The 21,922-nt window shown below is 40.2% G+C and overlaps 1 protein-coding gene and 3 non-coding genes across 4 annotated transcripts; 1 reads left to right on the forward strand and 3 right to left on the reverse strand.

Annotated features, from left to right (window-relative positions):
• Positions 1 to 491: 491 nt before the first annotated feature.
• LOC116409612 (olfactory receptor 11L1-like) lies at positions 492 to 1,124 on the forward strand. Its single transcript, XM_031898341.1, has one exon. It carries the CDS (start codon positions 555 to 557, stop codon positions 1,122 to 1,124), a length of 570 nt encoding a protein of 189 aa, XP_031754201.1. The 5' UTR covers positions 492 to 554.
• A 9,031-nt stretch (positions 1,125 to 10,155) lies between these two features.
• On the reverse strand, positions 10,156 to 10,237 carry trnas-gcu. Its single transcript has one exon. It is a non-coding gene; the product is annotated as a tRNA-Ser (tRNA).
• A 1,686-nt stretch (positions 10,238 to 11,923) lies between these two features.
• trnap-ugg lies at positions 11,924 to 11,995 on the reverse strand. The gene has a single exon. It is a non-coding gene; the product is annotated as a tRNA-Pro (tRNA).
• Positions 11,996 to 12,871: 876 nt separating this feature from the next.
• trnas-gcu lies at positions 12,872 to 12,953 on the reverse strand. The gene has a single exon. It is a non-coding gene; the product is annotated as a tRNA-Ser (tRNA).
• Between the last annotated feature and the right edge of the window lie 8,969 nt (positions 12,954 to 21,922).

Here is a 21,922-nt window from a genome sequence, read left to right on the forward strand (position 1 = left end):
TGGGCTCACTTTCCTCCCTCTCCTATATATTAAGTCTTTTTGTTGCACCTTATAAGCCAGTTTTGCTGAGCTGCTTTGAAGGCAATTCCCACATTATGGATGATCAATAGGAGATATGAAAATATTATTGTCAAGCAAAATAGAGACAAAGACTTAAACTGAGCTAATACACACGTTTGATGGACTTGTTTTTCTCCCGGGAAACAAATATGCAGAACCACTCAATGGTCACTGAAATTTTCCTCTTGGGTTTTCAGCATCTTCACAATTTCAAGAACCTGATTATTTCTTTGATTCTTTTGATTTACTTACCGATCATATTTGAAAATGCCTTTGTAATAACATTGATAAGAATCAACCAAGATCTTCAGTCTCCCATGTTCTTCTTTTTCCAACAACTCTCCTTCTCCGATCTCCTGCTGTCTGTGGTTATTGTGCCCACCCTGCTCAGAACTGTAATGGATGAAGGAACCAAAATACCCCTTATTGGCTGTATTGTACAACTTTATTTCTTTTGTGCCACTGAAACTTTACAGAGTTTGCTTCTAACTGTGATGTCCTATGACAGATATCTGGCCATCTGCAATCCCCTGCGTTATTCTTCACTAATGAGCCACAGAGTCTGTGTTAAACTAATTGCCATATCATGGCTGCTTGCCCTTAGTGTTACATCAGTTGTTGTCTTTTCTGTAGCTACACAAGAGTTCTGCAACCAAAATACCATCAACCATTTCTTCTGTGATTTATTTCCTCTCCTGGAACTTTCCTGCTCAGACACCTCCTTGGCATGGATATTGGCTATCACATTATCTTTCCTTTTGACTGTTTTCCCTTTTATATTTATCATTGGATCCTATATCTGTATTGCCCATGAAATCCTAAAGATAGTGTCCAATACTGGGAGACAAAAAGCCTTCTCCACCTGCAGCTCCCACTTGGCCGTGGTCTCCATATTTTATGGGACTCTCATTGTTACTTATGTGGTTCCCACAAGAAACCAGTCACAGAACATTAGCAAACATCTTTCCCTTTCATACACTGTAGTGACTCCTTTTATTAACCCACTGATTTATAGCTTGAAAAGTACAGACATAAAAAATGCCCTTAAAAATATTATGCAATGAAACCATTTACAAAGTTCAAACCATAGTTTACATTTGTTCTTTGCATAAATTGTCAAAAAAACATGATGTTGTAGGGCAGTGATCCCCAACCAGTGGCTCAGGGGCAACATGTTGCTCCCCAACCCCTTGGATGTTGCTCTCAGTGCCCCCAAACCAGGGAGTTATTTTTGAATTCCTGACTTGGGGGCAAGTTTTGGTTGAATAAAAACAAGATTTACTACCAAGTAAAGCCCCTGTAAGCTGATAGTGTGCATAGAGGCTGCCTAATAGCCAACCTTAGCCCTTATTTGGCTCCTCCATGAACTTTTATGATGCTTGTGTTGATCTCCAAATCTTTTTACATTTGACTGTGGCTCATGAAGTAAGAAAGGTTCGGGACCACTGTTGTAGGAGATATGAGAACCCTTCCCCCTGTTCTGCTTGTGACATCATTTAGCCCGGTTACAGGCAGAGGAATAATCAGATTGGCTGGGAGCCCCAGTGCACTTCTGAAAAAGAGAAAAGGTGGATTCAGGTCTTTGGAGCCAAAACCAAGGGTGGGGCCAGCAGGTTATAAGAGGGCTCCAGATCCAGCCAGAACCAATGTGATAGAGATTGTACAGGAGATCAGACAGGCTGCATATTCAACCTGTGTGGAGCTCTGCCAGTAGGAAAGGCCTAGAGCCCCAGCTGTACAGAGGGACCCCATCCTGTTCCCTGCCCAGCTGCTAGATATCCAGGAGGTGCCGGCACCACTGTGGACAGTGTCTGCTCTAAAGATCTTCCTGTGAACCCCAGTGTGTCTGCCTCTGAGATCCCCGGTGAGTAACCCACCAAAGGGAGGATATTGGCAAGGCTACAAGTGTGGTTTATGCTACTGTGCTAGGGCAGGTAGTGCTACCTGGGTTATAAGAGCTCTTGGGAAGGGACATTCTGCATTTAACTGATCAATTCGCAAAATTCTGTAAATTTTTGTTGTGGCAAATATTTGCGTCAGTTCCCGCGAAAAAATTTGTTGCGAATCCATACCTGACGAAAAATTTCACTTGTCACTAATGGCAAAGTTTAGCATTAGTGTTTTTCGTTGTCTTCAAGCTTAAGAAATTTTTTAAAAATTGTGGTTTAGAGAAAAGAGTAAAATCGACAATTTTTTGTGTTAAAAAAATGTGAATTATGAATAGTGATGGGCAGAATGTTTCGCCAGGCATGGATTCGCGATGAATTTCCACGTTTCGCCTTTGGTGGATTGTTTCGCGAAACGGATGAAAAAATTCGCCGCAGAAAAATTCACTGCACGTCCAAAAATTGTCGCCGGCGTCAAAAAAGAATAGTCGCGGGAGTCAAAAGAATAGTTGCGCGACTAAATAATAGCCGTGGGCGACAAAAGAATAGCCGTGCGACTAAATAATAGCAGCGCGACAAAATAATAGCCGGGTGATTAAATAAAAGCCGCGGGTGATGAAATAAAAGCCGCGGGCGAAAAAATAATAACCGTGTGACAAAATAATAGCTGCGGGCGACAAAATAATAGCCGCGGGCGACAAAACAATAGTCGCGGGCGACAAAACAATAGTCGCGGGCGACAAAATAATAGCCGCACAACAAAATAATAGCCGCACGACAAAATAATAGCTGCGGACAACAAAAGAATAGTCGCGGGCGACGAAATAATAGCCGCACGACAAAATAATAGCTGCAGGCAACAAAAGAATAGTCGCGGGCGACGAAATAATAGCCGCACGACAAAATAATAGCTGCGGGCAACAAAAGAATAGTCGCGGGCGACGAAATAATAGCCGCACGACAAAATAATAGCCGCACGACAAAATAATAGCCGCGGGCGACAAAACAATAGTCGCAGGCGACGAAATAATAGCCGCACAACAAAATAATAGCTGCGGGCAACAAAAGAATAGTCGCGGGCGACAAATTTTTTTGTCGCAAGACATTTTCGCCGTTTCGCGAATTTTTTGCCATTTTGCGGATCTTTTGAATGATTCGCAAATTTTTCGGCGAAACGGAACTGATTCCTTTAGTTAATGGGCCCCTGTATGTATTTATACGTATGCACCTTGCGTGTATATCTTTTATTATATATCTTTCACTAGTATAAGCAGTTCTGTACATTTTATATAGTACATGAATAATACAGACAAGGGAAACAAATAAAATAAAAGTACACAAGAACATCATTAATTACGTACCAAGAATAAAGAAGTCCCTTGTCCATAGAGATTACAATCTAAAACTGGCAGAAACAATATCATATCTACAGTATAAATGTACCAGTATATTTTATTTCTGGGTTTTTAGCTGAGAACATGAAAATAAATATTGACCATCTGGCACTATTCAACCTCATTGTTTCCCACCCTTAATCCAACCCCAGCTGTTTTTATTGTCCATGTATTATCAGTTGAGGCAAGTTCCATTTCCGTGCAATTGGATTTCACGCATTCTTTAGAATTCCAAGGCAAGCCGCTGTTAAGAATTTCTATATATTATAACGGCCGTTAGCTGTACAGGTTTCCATGTATTCCCCAAGGAGGTGTAAACCGATATCTGCCCCGCCCACTGAATACCGACTGGAATTACATAGCACTTTGTCTCTGTATGTGATGCTTATTGTATATTTATATTTCTTTATTCATTTATATCCATTTTATCATTTAACTGTTTGCATGACCAGTGCATTGTAATATGTCATTCCAGTTACAATTAGTAGCATGTGAATAATAGGCTGTATAGCACTTTACCCAAGTCAAGCAATGGTTAATTGACTGAAAAACAAAAAAAAAGACAGGTTTAAGTGTTCTCTTATAAAGTTATCTTGCCACATCAGACTTAATGTTTTCTTTCATTACTCAAAGACAAAACCATTTCCGAAATTCTATGCTCGTGCTTCATGTTCGAAAAAAAGGCCTTCACATTTGACCTTAAAGTGAAGCCCATTATCTATCTAGTGGATATTGTTATTTACATCAAATCACATTGAAACATTAAACAAAAATATCAAACAGTAAATGGGATAAATAGCGTACATGTAGGAAAATATACAGTACAACTTCTATAACAGTCATAGCCAGTCCATGGCATAGGTAATGATGGAGAAGGTCCTTCTTTGTGAGGGTCCTGATGAAGGGTTGGCTAGAGGGTGGTGCTTGAGAGAAGCATAAGCTACATGAGTTAGTCAGCAGTAAATGTGAGAGTTTGGGGGGGGTATGGAGATGGAGAGCTGGTGCTAGGGTCAAAGACTTAGCACTGAGGACTTGGGGCTTAGCAGATCCTCAACCTTGACAGTTCTTTTTCATAGTTCCATTCCTTTTCCCAGTTTGGTTACATGTTTCTGCACTCTCTTCAGCTCATTATGGACTGGGGCCCAAAACTGCCCCCCATACTCAAGGTCAGGCTAATGCTTTCTGCATAAGGGATATGTTGAGAGTTACATATCAGCAGCATCCAGCCTTTTCATCTACATATAGTGATGGCCTATCACAGATAAAGCTTCTCAGTGTAAGTGTTCTACTGGTTACGGCTGTAGTAAAATAATGGAATAATAGAACCATCCCTTCTGCATAGTACATACTATGTACAGCCAAGGATATACCCTACATGCAGGAGAGCCCATGTGGTTGTCGGTATATAAGTAAGAGTATTGGGGTCTGATTCTACAACAATAGCCACCAGCTGTCTGTTAGACCCATTAACCAAACAAACCACATCTTCTTCAGCTTATTAACAATACACCTTGATGTTATGGAGGATTCTGATGCTTATAAAGGGCGTTCAAAAAAAGGGATACCCCAAGAATTCTATGATCATTCTTTGAAACAAAAAACCATCTTATTAGTATTAAGATTTAATGCTGCATCAAAATCAAAAATCGGTTGGCCAGCCTACCTTCATTGATATAATTCTAAATCACAATTCATAAAATTCTATATAACCACAATTTGATATTGTGTGCAAATTCCACTTTTTTGATGCTCACTAGGTGGAATGAGCATCACAGTAGTCTTCAGGCTCTGGACTGTGTCTTCAATCGTACCTGCATTAATGCATTAAGCCACTAGGGGCTTTTTGAGCTGATGCTGGTTAGTTTCCTTAAACGGCTTCCAAAATCTTAAGGTGCCCATACACCACAATGTCGCCAAGCAAGCGGATCTTCTCCAGATATCCCCCACCAACGGGTGGGGGATATTGGGAGAATCCAGGGTAATTCTGTCGCTTGGCCCTGGGGCCAAACAATCGAATTATCACGACGGGTATAGGCAAAGTCGGTTCGGGGACCGACTCAACAAGCCGATGCGGTCCCTGACCCGACTAGATTTTTTAACTTGCCCAATCAATATCTGGCCGATTTCAGGCCAGATGTCGGTCGGGCAGGCCCTTCAGTAGTGCTGATACACTGGCCAATTAGCTGCCGAAACGGTCTAAGGGACCGATATCGGCAGCTAAAATCTGCCCGTGTATGGGGACCTTTACTCATCTGCAAACGTTACTACCTCTATCTCATGTGCTACATGTCACCTCAATTGATCAATTGAGGGACTATTTAATCTTGCCTCATCTTTGAAGCTCCTCAGCCTGATCCAGCTGACTTGAGTGCCTTTGAGCAGCTTTTTCTAAACATATCTTTTCATCTGCTGGCTGGGTATCTGAGGAGCACCAACCCTTGGCTTTGGGCCATCAGCCTCTGACTTTAAGCCCCATGCTGCTTTTTTTGCGGGGGGGGCTCTTCAAAGGAACCCAGACCAGTAATTTACTATCTGGAAGCCTGAGCCATTTTGGTGAAGGCCACAAACACATCCCGCCTGGCTTTTGTGCGGGTAAATAATTCTGTGATAATGGATTTTGAGAAAGAGAAAAGAAAGAGGAATGGAATATATTGTGAAAAGGCTTTTATTTGGATTATTCCAGCTGAGATTTCGTTAGATTTCGTTAGATTAAAAATTCTGATCGCCACCATGAACTTTTAAAAGTTGTCAAACAATGACTATGAAGACATTAAATCACTGGTGGTGAAAATATATAACCCCAGTGTAACCCAAAGTGATATTACCAGGTGGCTCTCATGAGCAAGAACCTGGTTACTTTAAAAATAAGGCATTTTACCACCATCTTATTTTAACACTGGAAAAGTATAATGGAGACTTGTCCTTTGATGGTAGTGGAAGTCAGGTGAAAGTCAGGTAAAGACTCATTTTGATTGGCTTTGGTATAGGTTGTCACACAACGTATGACGTATGAGCCGCTAGCACAATCAGGGAAATACCACACGTGCCACAGGGGTTGTTTCACAGGGGTTTATTACAACCAAACGTAGATAAACAGGGAAAGGGCAATACGCATGGAAGATCCACAAGTCCCAATCACATCAAATCCTCCTTCAGGAAGTCTTCAGGGCAACCCCCCTCTGCACAGTCTCCAGGGAACAAAGGCAGAGTCTCCCAGCCCAACCCCCAATACACAAAGGTGTCCCACCCAGACAGCCACAATTACCTGTGTAGCCTCCCCAGGCAGTTCCAATGGGAATAAACAAAGTTCCTTTTTGGGTAGTTGCACAGAAAATGCACTACCTTGGTTCCAGGGCAAACAGTCCTTCCACAGGGGTTAGGGTAATCCAGTTGGAGGGAATCTTCCTGCCTCAGATAGGGTGGATCCCAAGGAACCGCAGGGGAGGGTGTCCTGCCGTAGTGAGGTTACACCCAGATGAACAAAAAGCGCCTTCTCCACCCACAACCTCTGGTTTTTCTACCCTGCTGCTGGTACCTCCCCTCTTTTCCACACCCCCTAGGATTGATTGGTTAGGAGGCTGACCCTGCTTCTGCTTAACCCAACCCTAGCATCTCCAATTGGCAGGGTCCCCTGCTGCATCATTAGGGGAGGGGTTTAACCTAGGAGGCTCTTGCCCAGCTCCTCTGGAGGGGACTTCTGGGAGCTTCTTTGTTTAAAACCCTTTTGGCGGGAAAACAGAACAATGGGCTGCCACCATCTTGGCTAGAACATGCACTGGCTAAACATGGGGCCAGTATAAGGGTTTTTGGTCACATAGGTCCTACCTCCTGGTTGGGAGGGCCAATACTGCCTATGCATACTGACATGGAAGGGAGTAGGCTTTGAACTGCATTGATTGGCACTTATTCTAAACAGTTCCAAGTGGATTTGATTAAAAAACAAAATAAATGGGGCAAATATAAAAGTCTTATATATCTGAAAAAAACTAGGGCAGCCCACGCTACAAAGTCATCTTTAGCTGACTACTCAAGGAAACTTCAGATCAACTATGTTACATACAAGGAAGACCAAATAGTTTAGTACTAACCAACAATTAGGGGGCCATTCATTAAACCACAATTTATTTATTTTTTTAACTTATAGAACTTTTCGTAATGTCCGCGATAATTTTGTTGAAATTCCACAACTGTTTCTTGGTTTTCGTTAACTTCCACAAAAAAAGTCGTATTTTTCGCAAAGACTACTACCATTTTGGATCTTTTGGCCAGGTTGGATCTGTAGAGTGGCATTGAGTCCTATGGGAGGCTTCCAAAATCCTACAGGTTTCAAAGCCAGAAAGGTTTTCGCACAGTTTTCAAATGTTCGGATCTAAAAATTTTGTGACTTTTGGAACGCAACAACAATATTTCTGGTTATTATGTTTAAAATGCATATACAGGTATGGGATCTGTTATCTGGAAATCAATTTTCCACAAAGGTCTAAATTACAGGAAGGCCATCTCCCATAGGCTCCATTTTAATGAAATAATTTAGATTTTTTTTTAAATAATTTCCTTTTTCCTCTGTAATAATAAAACAGTACCTGTACTTGATCCCAACTAAGATATAATTACCCCTTATTGGGGGCAGAACAGCCCTATTGGGTTTATTTAATGGTTAAATGATTCCCTTTTCTCTGTAATAATAAAACAGTACCTGTACTTGATCCCAACTAAGATATAATTACCCCTTATTGGGGGCAGAACAGCCCTATTGGGTTTATTTAATGGTTAAATGATTCCCTTTTCTCTGTAATAATAAAACAGTACCTGTACTTGATCCCAACTAAGATATAATTACCCCTTATTGGGGGCAGAACAGCCCTATTGGGTTTATTTCATGGTTAAATGATTCCCTTTTCTCTGTAATAATAAAACAGTACCTGTACTTGATCCCAACTAAGATATAATTACCCCTTATTGGGGGCAGAACAGCCCTATTGGGTTTATTTAATGGTTAAATGATTCCCTTTTCTCTGTAATAATAAAACAGTACCTGTACTTGATCCCAACTAAGATATAATTACCCCTTATTGGGGGCAGAACAGCCCTATTGAGTTTATTTAATGGTTAAATGATTCCCTTTTCTCTGTAATAATAAAACAGTACCTGTACTTGATCCCAACTAAGATATAATTACCCCTTATTGGGGGCAGAACAGCCCTATTGGGTTTATTTAATGGTTAAATGATTCCCTTTTCTCTGTAATAATAAAACAGTACCTGTACTTGATCCCAACTAAGATATAATTACCCCTTATTGGGGCAGAACAGCCCTATTGGGTTTATTTCATGGTTAAATGATTCCCTTTTCTCTGTAATAATAAAACAGTACCTGTACTTGATCCCAACTAAGATATAATTACCCCTTATTGGGGCAGAACAGCCCTATTCGGTTTATTTAATGGTTAAATGATTCCCTTTTCTCTGTAATAATAAAACAGTACCTGTACTTGATCCCAACTAAGATATAATTACCCCTTATTGGGGCAGAACAGCCCTATTCGGTTTATTTAATGGTTAAATGATTCCCTTTTCTCTGTAATAATAAAACAGTACCTGTACTTGATCCCAACTAAGATATAATTACCCCTTATTGGGGCAGAACAGCCCTATTGGGTTTATTTCATGGTTAAATGATTCCCTTTTCTCTGTAATAATAAAACAGTACCTGTACTTGATCCCAACTAAGATATAATTACCCCTTATTGGGGCAGAACAGCCCTATTGGGTTTATTTAATGGTTAAATGATTCCCTTTTCTCTGTAATAATAAAACAGTACCTGTACTTGATCCCAACTCAGATATAATTACCCCTTATTGGGGCAGAACAGTCCTATTGGGTTTATTTCATGGTTAAATGATTCCCTTTTCTCTGTAATAATAAAACAGTACCTGTACTTGATCCCAACTAAGATATAATTACCCCTTATTGGGGGCAGAACAGCCCTATTGGGTTTCTTTCATGGTTAAATGATTCCCTTTTCTCTGTAATAATAAAACAGTACCCGTACTTGATCCCAACTAACATATAATTACCCTTCAACTCACAATAATGATGGGTGCCAGTGAACTTAAACAGGAACTTATTTATTTACAATTCCACATAGACAATGGTGCAAGTATCTTGTATATTACAGGTCAGAACCAGTGAAACAGACTGAACACAAGGTCAGGGAGAAGCCGAGTCCTACACAGAAGTTTACAGAAGCAACAAGGGGATATTCAGACTCTTAGTTAAAGAGGCAGGCCAAAGTCATACACAGAAAACTTGATAAGATTAACACCAACTTCTACACAGAATTCTCACACGAACACCAAGAAAACCTGTTTGCTCAGGCAACTAGACTGAGGGGGGCAGGGTCAATAAAATGCTTCTGCCTTCCTGTGATTGGCAGATTGGATTACAAGAGTGAACCGCAATCAGTGCTGAAAAAAAGCATATAATGTAGGGACCCATATGTCCTATAAGTTAAATGGCCCCTATGGCTTTAAATCCCTACAGGGGAGATCTGGTGAAAGATCTTTTTGCACCAGTCTATGAAAACAGTTATTTCTAGTAGTTCCTTCGCTGGAGTCAGTCGATTCGTGAGAACTAAGCATGAACAAAAGGCTTTCTCAGATCCAAGAAAGCCTAAGGAGCTTGGCCTCTTTGTGCCACTCTTACGGCTAGTAGACTTGCTTGCTTTGGCCATTTTATGCGACTTTGAGACTGCTTGAGCACTCTTTCAGCGGCAAGGGCACAGGCTGAACAAATACATGGAGTTATAATGTTAGCGACGAGGATGGGATTCGAACCCACGCGTGCAGAGCACAATGGATTAGCAGTCCATCGCCTTAACCACTCGGCCACCTCGTCTTGGTTTGAGAAACTGGAGAGAAAGCTCTCTCTGCTCAGGGGATAGACAGGGTGCCAGCCGTTGCATTTGTTATGTTGCCCACCCTATTTCTTCTTCATTAATGGGTACATCCAATGGTCTATGTTGACATACAGTGCCCAGAAATAGCGGACCTTGCTTTCATACTTATACTTCCTATGACTAGTTTATTAAACTACTTGAACCAGGAGGGGGAAGGGTTTGATGTATGTTTGCCTTTTGTATGGGAGGGACCTGCTTTTCCGGCCTGAGGATGAAATTTGCATGGGAAGGGCACTGGGGTTTTTAGGGGGCTGTCTCATACCTGGTGGAGGATGTAGGGCCAGTCACTTAAAAAAAGGCACTACTGAGATTTGAACTCAGGATATCCTGTTTACAAGAGAGGCGCTTTAACCAGCTAAGCCACAGCGCCCCTGCGGTGCGTGTTTTGGACGGTTGGGGAAAATTGGTGCTCGTAATATGATATATTATGTTCGGTGGACGCCGGCACAGGCCTGTGCCGCGAATAACTGTGATAGCCGAGTGGTTAAGACATTGAACTTGAAGTCCAATGGAATTATCCTACACAGAATCAAATCCTGTTCACAGTGTGGAGCTTTACAAAGCCCGACTGTTTAGATAACGAGACAACTGTACATGCCTGCTACTAAGGCAGTGGTTCTAAACCTGTGGGTTGGGACCCCTTTCACAGGGGTTGCCTAAGACCATCGGAAAACCCATATTTCCCATGGCCTAAGGAATAATTTTATGGTTGGGGGTCACCACAACATGAGGAACTGTATTAAAGGGGCGCGGCATTAGGAAGGTTGAGAACCACTGTACTAAGGTGTCCCAGCTGGTTTTGGCATGCAAGGCATGAGGGGGAGGTGCTAGCCATTTCTGCCATGGATGTTTGTTTAATTGATGTGCAAAGCTTTGCAAAATAAAATATTTAGATATGATAAGCAAGGTTATTTATTAGGTGGCTGACAAAATCCCACCCATAATGCCATTACCCAAACACCTGTCACGAGCGAGCTGGGTCCCAACAACTTTCTTTGGAAAATGCCGTGGGGCCCTTACTAATTTCCTGCCGGTATGGAGACCTTTCCCCCCTCTATGAAATAAATCTGAGCTCTTCTCCTTCAGGCTGTGTTTTTTCCCCCAGTGGGGAGGAGTGCTTCAGGTGGGTGGGAGCATTTTTGGGCCACTTGCGGACAAACAGCAAGTAAGCCGGTAAGTAGCAAATGGAAGATTATTTGTTTACAAAATGTTGTCATTGTCACCTTGAGCTCAAAAAAAGCAGCAACTCGTCCCAAGACCCCTTCTAATTTCTATGCTACGTAACCACGTACATGCCTACAATAAACCCACGCTGTATCCCCGGGGTGCTGGATATGATTTTTCCCAGATTGGGTTGTGCAATTTCAACCATATTGGGGGTATTGCCCGACCACTTGGGAACATATGGGATAGCGGGGGTGCATTTTGACAGACCCTCGAGCGCTCCTTTTGGATGGTGGTGGGTCAGTCCAAAGTGCCAACGTAATCTGCCAGTGCAGGCATTGCCATTTTAATCAACTGTTCTTTGAATTCCAGCACCTTCTGTTGTTAGGAGTCATGGGAGAGTTTTTGCATGAATCCTTGTGGAACTTCAGTGTGATGTTGTGGAAACCTTAAAACGCCTCGGGCTCATCTGGGATTTGAACACAGAACCTCTCGAACCCAAAGCGAGAATCATACCACTAGACCAACAAGCCAGATGTTGCACTTTTGGGGATGAACCAGCCCTGAGATGCACGGCCCAGCAACATGATTGAAATCGCTAGCCTGCACCATGTACACCTCACTGAATATTCCTGTTGGAAACCCGAGTCTTGTCTTCTTTCCATTGTGTCTTTTATCCCTTTCCCCCACCGGAATGGTACTTCTGCATGTTACCCTGGTGATGGATGCATCTGCTCCTTGTGGGAAAAACTTTTTAGAACCTTCCTTTTGCAGGAATACATTTTTTTTGTAAACTTTTGTTTTTATTGATTTTTTACACATTGTCAGGCTTAATGGTCTTGTAACCTTTCAGAAATAAAGTAAATGAAAAAGAAAAACAGTAAAGAAAATCAAATATAACAATTTGCACTCTAGGTCTCTATATACAGTAGATAGAGATCATTCTATGCTAACAACTTCAGCTTCTCCTTCTCTTGTCTATTGCTTTCTGATAGTTTAGATAAGGGGGGGTCCTACCCATAGCCTTATGATCAAGAGAGATATAGTTCTGTTTCATTTTCCAGTTGGTATTTGAGGACCTCGTTGGTGTGTATATATTCGATTTTATCTAGGACTTTCTCGCTAGAAAACATAAAGACCTTTTTATCTGTGAAATGACTTATTTGTAGTAGTCGTTTAGTAGGAGTAAGTCCTCTTGTGAGAACTCGCAATGGCCAAAGAGCTTCTTTGGGTGCACAGACCGTGCCCTCTTTGTGCCAGCCTTGCTGATGGAAGACTGGTATGCATCGTCCCCTAGATTTTCCATGCTATGTCATTGAATGTGGCTTTGAGAAAGCTTGCTTACGTATCATTCACTGTTTTAGCAATAAGAGCACAGGCTGCTCAAATACATGGGGTTATAATGTTAGCGACGAGGATGGGATTCGAACCCACGCGTGCAGAGCACAATGGATTAGCAGTCCATCGCCTTAACCACTCGGCCACCTCGTCACCTGCTGAGGACCTGAGATGCCAGGGTCAGCAAAATGATAGAAATCACCTGCACTGTGTACCAGCCTCTGAATATGCCCATTTCAAACCTGAGTCTTGTCTTCTATCCATTGGATAGAATAAATCACAAACTGACAAAAAAATTATTAAATCGGATTAAAAAAAAAATCAGAACATAGAAGTCAATGGGGGCTGTCCTGGGCAAATTGTAACATTCTTTCTTTGCTCCGTGGTTTTAGAGTTTTGTTTCTTTTTTCATTCGTAAGCCCAAGAACCATCTTGGGGAAATGATTCTTTTGTGGAAATTGTGGGTTAAGAGGATTCATATTGTGGGTTTCTCCTTCGTACTTTTTTTGATAAATTACTTTGATTTCATGGTTTTAGAGAAAATGATTTTATTTGTGGTTCCAAAAAATGTTTTAATTCCACTAAAATGAGACTGCTGTTAGTAGAGCGTCAGTACAGCTTTGTTGCCCTAAAGGCTATTTCTACATTGTGGATCTAGATTTCCAAGTTGTGTTTAAGAAGTCAGAATGTAGAAATAGATCAAAACTTCAATACATACTGGCTCTCTCAGGATAAAAAGAAATGAGTAACCACTCAACGGTCAATGAGATTTTCCTTTTGGGATTTCAGCACCGGACAATTTCAAGATCCCAACTTTTTCTTTGATTCTTTTGATTCACATACTGACCGTATCTGAGAATGCCCTTGTCATAGCATTGGTAACAGTCAGCCGAGGTCTTCAGTCTCCCATGTTCTTCTTTCTCCGACAACTCTCCTTCTCTGATCTCCTGCTGTCTGTAACTATTGTGCCCACCCTGCTCAGTACTGTAATGAATGGAGGAGCTAAAATACCCCTTATTGGCTGTTTTGTACAACTTTATATATTTGGGATTTCTGAAGTTTTACAGTGTTTCCTTCTAACTGTGATGTCCTATGACCGATATCTGGCCATCTGCAATCCCCTGCGTTATTCTTAAATAATGAACCACAAACTTTGTTTTAAATTAATTGCCATGTCATGGCTGCTTTCCCCTAGCTTTATACCATTTACTCTGATTACTCTAGCTACACAATAGTTCTGCAACCAAAATACCATCAACCATTTCTTCTGTGATTTCTTTCCTCTTCTAGAACTTTCCTGCTCAGACACCTCCTTGGCACGGATATTGACAATAACAGTATATGTTCCTGCAGTTCTTTTCCCCTTCATGTTTGTCATAGGATCCTATATCTGTATTGCCCATGAAATCCTAAAGATAGTGTCCAGTATTGGGAGACAAAAAGCCTTCTCCACCTGCAGCTCCCACTTGGCCGTGGTCTCCATATTTTATGGGACTCTCATTGGTATTTATGTGGTTCCCACAAGAAACCAGTCACAGACCATTAGCAAACTCCTTTCCCTTTTATACACTGTAGTGACTCCTTTTATTAACCCAATGATTTACAGCTTAAAGAGTACAGATATGAAAAATGCTCTTAAAAATATTATACATTGAAAAACTTCTACTCATTGTTACTATGTATTTATTGATTAATAAATGTTTGATAAAACAAAATGGCATTAGTAATTAGAATTGTTGTTTCATCAATATATATTAATGCATATATCCATGTTTCAGAGTCCATACTATTCTTTCAGACTAGCCATAAACATCTTATCAGTCTCCAGGGTTCTGACCTTCTCTGTTTTATTATTACAGAGAAAAGGGAATCATTTAACCATTAAATAAACCCAATAGGGCTGTTCTGCCCCCAATAAGGGGTAATTATATCTTAGTTGGGATCAAGTACAGGTACTGTTTTATTATTACAGAGAAAAGGGAATCATTTAACCATTAAATAAACCCAATAGGGCTGTTCTGCCCCAATAAGGGGTAATTATATCTTAGTTGGGATCAAGTACAGGTACTGTTTTATTATTACAGAGAAAAGGGAATCATTTAACCATTAAATAAACCCAATAGGGCTGTTCTGCCCCCAATAAGGGGTAATTATATCTTAGTTGGGATCAAGTACAGGTACTGTTTTATTATTACAGAGAAAAGGGAATCATTTAACCATGAAATAAACCCAATAGGGCTGTTCTGCCCCCAATAAGGGGTAATTATATCTTAGTTGGGATCAAGTACAGGTACTGTTTTATTATTACAGAGAAAAGGGAATCATTTAACCATGAAATAAACCCAATAGGGCTGTTCTGCCCCAATAAGGGGTAATTATATCTTAGTTGGGATCAAGTACAGGTACTGTTTTATTATTACAGAGAAAAGGGAATCATTTAACCATGAAATAAACCCAATAGGGCTGTTCTGCCCCCAATAAGGGGTAATTATATCTTAGTTGGGATCAAGTACAGGTACTGTTTTATTATTACAGAGAAAAGGGTAATCATTTTTAAAAATTAGAATAATTTGCTTTTATGGAGTCTATGGGAGATGGCCTTCCTGTAATTCAGAACTTTTTGGACAAAAAGGCTTTTCAATTAAGGGATCCCATACCTGTAATAATTAAACAGTACCTGTACTTGATCCCAACTAAGATATCTTTTTACATTTATTAAATGTTTGAATTATTTTTTTGTGGAATTATGGGGATCCAAATTGCAAAAAACCTGGAAAACCTGGAAAACTCCAGTTCCTGGCCATTCTGGGGGGATTTTGTGTGCCCAGTCTTAGGGAGAAGTTATCCAATGGCAGAGAAGATATATATTAGTAAGGTTGGGCACTGATGTTAGGGATCATGCCTTGCTCATAGTCAGCATTTCATTTCATCCCACAGGGTTTCAGTTGGTTTGAGCTTAGGGCTCTGTACTGCATTGCCATGCTGGAAGAGGAAAGGGCCTTCCCTAAACTTTTTTTTTAAAAATTAAAAAAACGGACACCTACTTTGAATGCAGAATTATCAAGGGGTCACTGGTTGGGGTTCACTGCTCTCACATCTTCACTAGCTTCTGTCCTAATTCAACTTCATTTGTAACACACTTACCATTGCCCTAATGAGCTTTCTCCGGCCAGTTTATGGCACTAAAGAGTTCAACACTTATTATTTATATATTATTGAGCACTTTAAAAAGAAATAAGAAATGAAATTGCTCAGCATTGCCCTCCTAGCCATCCACCATTTCCTCTGTGACTCAAGAGGACATTTCAGAACTTCCACATCTTACTACATGATCTCTTAATCGTATTCCTTACAAGCTTTTTTTTTTCAAGCCCAACCCATCTAGTCCATCGTCCCTCTCTAAACCTGAATCATTCCCTCAAAATTAAGACCTGCCCTAACTACCTCTGTACTGAGAAAAGCCTTCTTGATCCCCCCAGGCTCAGTAATCTCCATTCCCTATTTTTTGATTCCCATGCACTCTAATCTACTCTAGTACTAAGTATATAACCAACTGGACAATCTGTTTGTTTACTGAGCATTCCTCAGAAAAATTTTTCTCCAAGCATGGATTTGCTGCAAAATTTCACCTTTTGCCATTGGCAAATTTTGTTGTGGGGTATTTCAATGGTGAACTCACTTAATCGCTATACAACAATAATAGTTAGAAATTGAAATTTGTTAATACAAACTCTTAATTACTCTATGGACTGTTTATTTTTAGTGACACAGGAGGCTCTGGAGATGTCTCAGAAGGTTTGCCACGTGTGTATATTAGACTGCTGCTTGATAAAAAGAGAACTCTTTGACACTTGCACTGGATACACCATTCTGGGGGCCAGAGATCCGCTCAGTGTAATATTGAAAGACTGTGTCTCAAGGATGCTCAATGTATTAAGCTGGTACTACGGTTGGTACTATATTACTGGGGATTCAAGGTAAAACTGGGTCACATTCAACACTAAAATATGTTCATTTACACATCACTGCATAATGTTTTTTGTTCTAAAACCGTGTTTCTAAATGGTTTAAATGCCACGTCAGTTTATTCTGCCATAGTAACAACGATTTATTTTGTGTACTTTTTGTCTGTTTTGTCATTTAGCAGCTAAAAACCCTTCTTTATAGGCTCATATTCCTCCATTTCTTATATACTAAGCCCCTTTGTTGCACCCTTGGAGTCAGTATTGCTGAGCTGCTTTGAAGGCTATTATAGATCTATAGTGGACGTGTACTCTACAGCATCTGAAAGAAAATAGAGATTCACAAGTAGTCATAAAGAAGTCGGAAAAGCAAAGGATTTCCATTACAATTAAATGGACTTGTGCTCTGGAAAAAAATGAAGAACCACACAATGGTCACTGAGATTTTTCTTTTGGGATTTCAGCATCTCAACAATTTCCGGATCTTGACTTTTTCTTTGATTCTCCTGATTCACATATTGACCACAACTGAGAATGCCCTTGTCATAGCATTGGTAACAGTCAGCCGAGGTCTTCAGTCTCCCATGTTCTTTTTTCTCCGACAACTCTCCTTCTCTGATCTCCTGCAGTCTATGGTTATTGTTCCCATCATGCTCAGAACTGTAATGAATGAAGGAATAAAAATACCCCTTATTGGCTGTTTTGTACAACTTTATTTATTTAGTATCACTGAAACTTTACAGTGTTTCCTTCTAACTGTGATGTCCTATGACAGATATCTGGCCATCTGCAATCCCCTGCGTTATTCTTCACTAATGAGCCACAGAGTCTGTGTTAAACTAATTGCCATATCATGGCTGCTTGCCCTTAGCTTTACACCAGTTGCTCAGATCCCTGCAGCTACACAAGAGTTCTGCAACCAAAATACCATCAACCATTTCTTTTGTGATTACTTTCCTCTCCTGGAACTTTCCTGCTCAGACACCTCCTTGGCACAGATATTAACAATTGCATTGTCTTTTCCTTCACTTCTTTTCCCCTTCATGCTCATCATTGGATCCTATATCTGTATTGCCCATGAAATCCTAAAGATAGTGTCCAGTATTGGGAGACAAAAAGCCTTCTCCACCTGCAGCTCCCACTTGGCCGTGGTCTCCATATTTTATGGGACTCTCATTGTTACTTATGTGGTTCCCAGGAGAAACCAGTCACAGACCATTGGCAAACTCCTTTCCCTTTTATACACTGTAGTGACTCCTTTTATTAACCCAATGATTTACAGCTTGAAAAGTGCAGATATGAAAAATGCACTTGAAAATATTATACAATAAAAAACATTTACAAAGCTTAAACCTTGGTTTACAATAGTTTTTTTCTACAAATTGTTAATAAAACATAATGGCATTGCATATTAAGTGTATTTAATCTGCCTATATTCATGTTTCAGAGTGAGAGCAGCCACATGATTTCTCACAAGACTAACCATTTACAGCTCAAAAGTCTCCTACTGGTTTTTCTATCAAGAAAGCTGAAGATCTCCTACAACAGGGATCCCCAACCAGTGGCTCTGGGGCAACATGTTGCTCCCCAACCCTTGGATGTTGCTCTCAGTGCCCCCAAACCAGGGAGTTATTTTGGAATTCCTGACTTGGGGGCAAGTTTTGGTTGAATAAAAACAAGATTTACTGCCTAATAAAGCCCCTGTAAGCTGATAGGGTGCATAGAGGCCCCTAATAGCCAATCCTAGACCTTATTTGGCTCCTCCATGAACTTTGATGGTGCTTGTGTTGCTCCCCAAGTCTTTTTACATTTTATTGAGGCTCACGAGTAAGAAAGGTTGGGGACCCCTGCCCTACAATATTTAATTCCTACTGTGATCAAATAATTTATACTTGGTAGAAGGAACCCAAAATCCTTAGCAATATTTGCTGAATAAAAGTCATTGAGGTCATATTCTGGTATCACTTATAAAAGGGGATATATATTCTTCAGTCGGTCAGATTCTTTGCTAACGAGCAAGGCAACCATCAAGGTGAAGGTAAGAACGATCTCAGTGCAATTAATGTTACATTTATCTCGTTATTTATCTTTAGAAGGAAACAAAAGGGGGAAAAAAGGGAGGTAGCAAACTTAAAAAGACACAAAAAGCCGACAGATGAAATATTCAGTTACTCTGATATTGGATACGATATCTAATAAAATATACTGTTCAAGATTTACTGATACATTTTTATAACTTAAGCTTCCAGTTGTCATATGCAGAGGTTCATAGTATAATACTACCTTTGCTTATAGTTATCAAAAATGCCAATTTTTGTCAAACACAATTCTTAAACCTTTAGCCAAGTAGTTGTGTATTAGAGATACTTATTTTTTATTGATGCTGTAAAGTCTTCCATTAACCTTTTAACTGCCAGCCATTTTGGTCAAAGTGGAAATTGTATTGCCAGGCAGTTTTTGAAAATTTTGCACTGTTTTACTTTAGGGGCCTTTCCTCGGGGGGGACTTTTAGTTTACCCAGGAAAACAGTATATAGTACGCTCACCCCAGAAAGTCCTATATTTTTGGAAAGTACGCATTCCCCCGAATCTAAAATGGGTACCTGTGTCTTTCTACTCCGAAGTACCAAGCTGCAAACCTTTTCTAAATTTATCAATTTTGATTACATTTTCAAAAATCCCCTCAAAGCTTCCACTTTGCAGCATCTTTTCTCCCACATAGAATTAGGTACCAAGATAAAACACCCTTAATTTGAACACAAAGTGTCCACTGAACAGTTTGATGCCTAATATGTATAGGTTTACCTAAGTATGTGGCATGTAGGGGCCCCAATGTGAACATACCCTCATATGATCTATCATTTCTGTCATTTCAGCTCCAGCAAAATCAACACATTCACATCATTATATGTGGGATAAAGCTAGTAAAACATACGCTCACCCCAGAAAGTCATATAATTTTGGAAAGTACGCATTCCCCCGAATCTAAAATGGGTACCTGTGTCTTTCTACTCTGAAGTACCAAGCTGCAAACCTTTTCTAAATTTATCAATTTTGATTACATTTTCAAAAATCCCCTCAAAGCTTCCACTTTGCAGCATCTTTTCTCCCACATAGCATTAGGTACCAAGATAAAACACCCTTAATTTGAACACAAGGGGTCCACTGAACAGTTTGATGCCTAATATGTATAGGTTTACCTAAGTATGTGGCATGTAGGGGCCCCAATAGGAACATACCCTCATATGATCTATCATTTCTGTCATTTTAGCTCCAGCAAAATCAACACATTCACATCATTATATGTGGGATAAAGCTAGTAGAAAGTATGCTCATACCAGAACGTCATATATTTTTGGAAAGTACACATTCCCCCGAATCTAAAATGGGTACCCATGTCTTTCTACTCCAAAGTACCACGCTGTAAAGCTTTCCTAAATTTTGGCAATATTGCAGCATCTTATCTCCCACGTATCATTAGGTACCAAGTTAAAACACCCTGATTTTGAAAACCAGGGGTCCACTGAACAGTTTGATACCAAATATGTATAGGTTTACTTAAATATGTGGCATGTAGGGGCCCCAATGCGAACATACCCCCATATGATCTATCATTTCTGTCATTTTAGCTCCAGCAAAATCAACACATTCACATCATTATATGTGGGATAAAGCTAGTAGAAAGTATGCTCACCCCAGAACGTCAGATATTTTTGGAAATTACACATTCCCCCGAATCTAAAATGGGTACCCATGTCTTTCTACTCCAAAGTACCAAGCCACAAAGCTTTTCTAAATTTGTCAATTTTGATGACATTTCCAAAAATCCCCTCAAAGCTTTCAATTTGCAGCATCTTATCTCCCACATAGTGTTAGGTACCAAGATAAAACACCATAAATTTGTACGCCAGGGGTCCACTGAATAGTTTGATACCCAATATGTATAGGTTTACCTAAATGTGTGGCATGTAGGGGCCCCAATGGGAACATATCCCCATAGGATCTATCATTTCAGCTCCTGCAAAATCAACACATTTACATCCTTTATGTGGAAAAAAAAAGTACACTCACCCCTGAAAGTCATATATTTTTGGAAAGTACACATTCCCTCGAATCTATAATGGGTACCCATGTCTTTCTACTCCAAAGTACCAAGCCGTAAAGCTTTCCTAAGTTAGCAGATTTTTATAATATTTCAGAAAATCACATAAAAATGTTGCAATTTGCTGTATTTATCTCTTACAATTTCTTGATAAAGATCAGATAAAGGCAAATCACCCCAAATAGGAACACCTAAGGTCTACTGAACAATTTGATGCCCAATATGCATAGATATACCAAAGTCTGTGGTGTGTACTGACCCCAAAATGAACATAGCGCATATGGATTTCTCGCCTGCCAACTCAGCTTTTGCACACAGAGCCCCCTGTCAGCGTATTATGTGCCGTAACCCCCCCTAACTATACAGAGACCCCCAGAAAACCATATAGTTTTGGAACGTACACATTCTGATGAATTCAAAATAGGCAAAGTTATTTTTGTACACCAAAGTTACACCTGGCAAAGTTATGCTAAAAACAGATCAGGAACACTAATACAAGGATATTGCCCAGGGGGCTGTCATCGCTAAAAACTCTTGTGCCGCTTCTGCAGAAGGCACCTTGTTCGCAGTTAAAGGGTTAAACATATTTCATTTGCTATCTGGTACCACTTATCTGTGGTAGGCGGAGTCTCTTTTCTCCAATTTTTGGAAAAAGTGCATTAGCTAATACCAGCTATTGGAGTAAATGATCTCTATTACTGGTGTCAGTAGGCTCGTATCTATGAGACAGCACTATGAATAACGCTTCCAGTTTAACTTGGCAACCTATTATCTCAGAGCAGATGGCAGATATCTGGGACCAGTAGGTTTGTAGTTTTGGGCGATGAACTATATGTGGGCCATATCGCCTTTTCCTATATTTTATATCTCCAGCATAAGTTGGAGTTCTATAATGCTAGATGTAAAGTTTGGTCGAGAAGAATGAATGGTTTGCTGCTGTTTCCATGGTTTGGACTGGGCTTTGTGTCCCATAAAAGCAAACCTTAAGGCTCCATCATACAATGACATTCCTGACATGCTCCTTCTTGCCTACTCCCCTGTAATGGACACCCGTCCTGT

Source organism: Xenopus tropicalis, chromosome 3 (genome assembly GCF_000004195.4).
Source record: "Xenopus tropicalis strain Nigerian chromosome 3, UCB_Xtro_10.0, whole genome shotgun sequence".
In the NCBI taxonomy this organism is placed as follows: domain Eukaryota; kingdom Metazoa; phylum Chordata; class Amphibia; order Anura; family Pipidae; genus Xenopus; species Xenopus tropicalis.

Excerpts from the sequence above, each read along its gene's own strand:
- LOC116409612 (XM_031898341.1), top strand. The coding sequence starts at position 555 with ATGTCCTATGACAGATATCTGGCCATCTGCAATCCCCTGCGTTATTCT.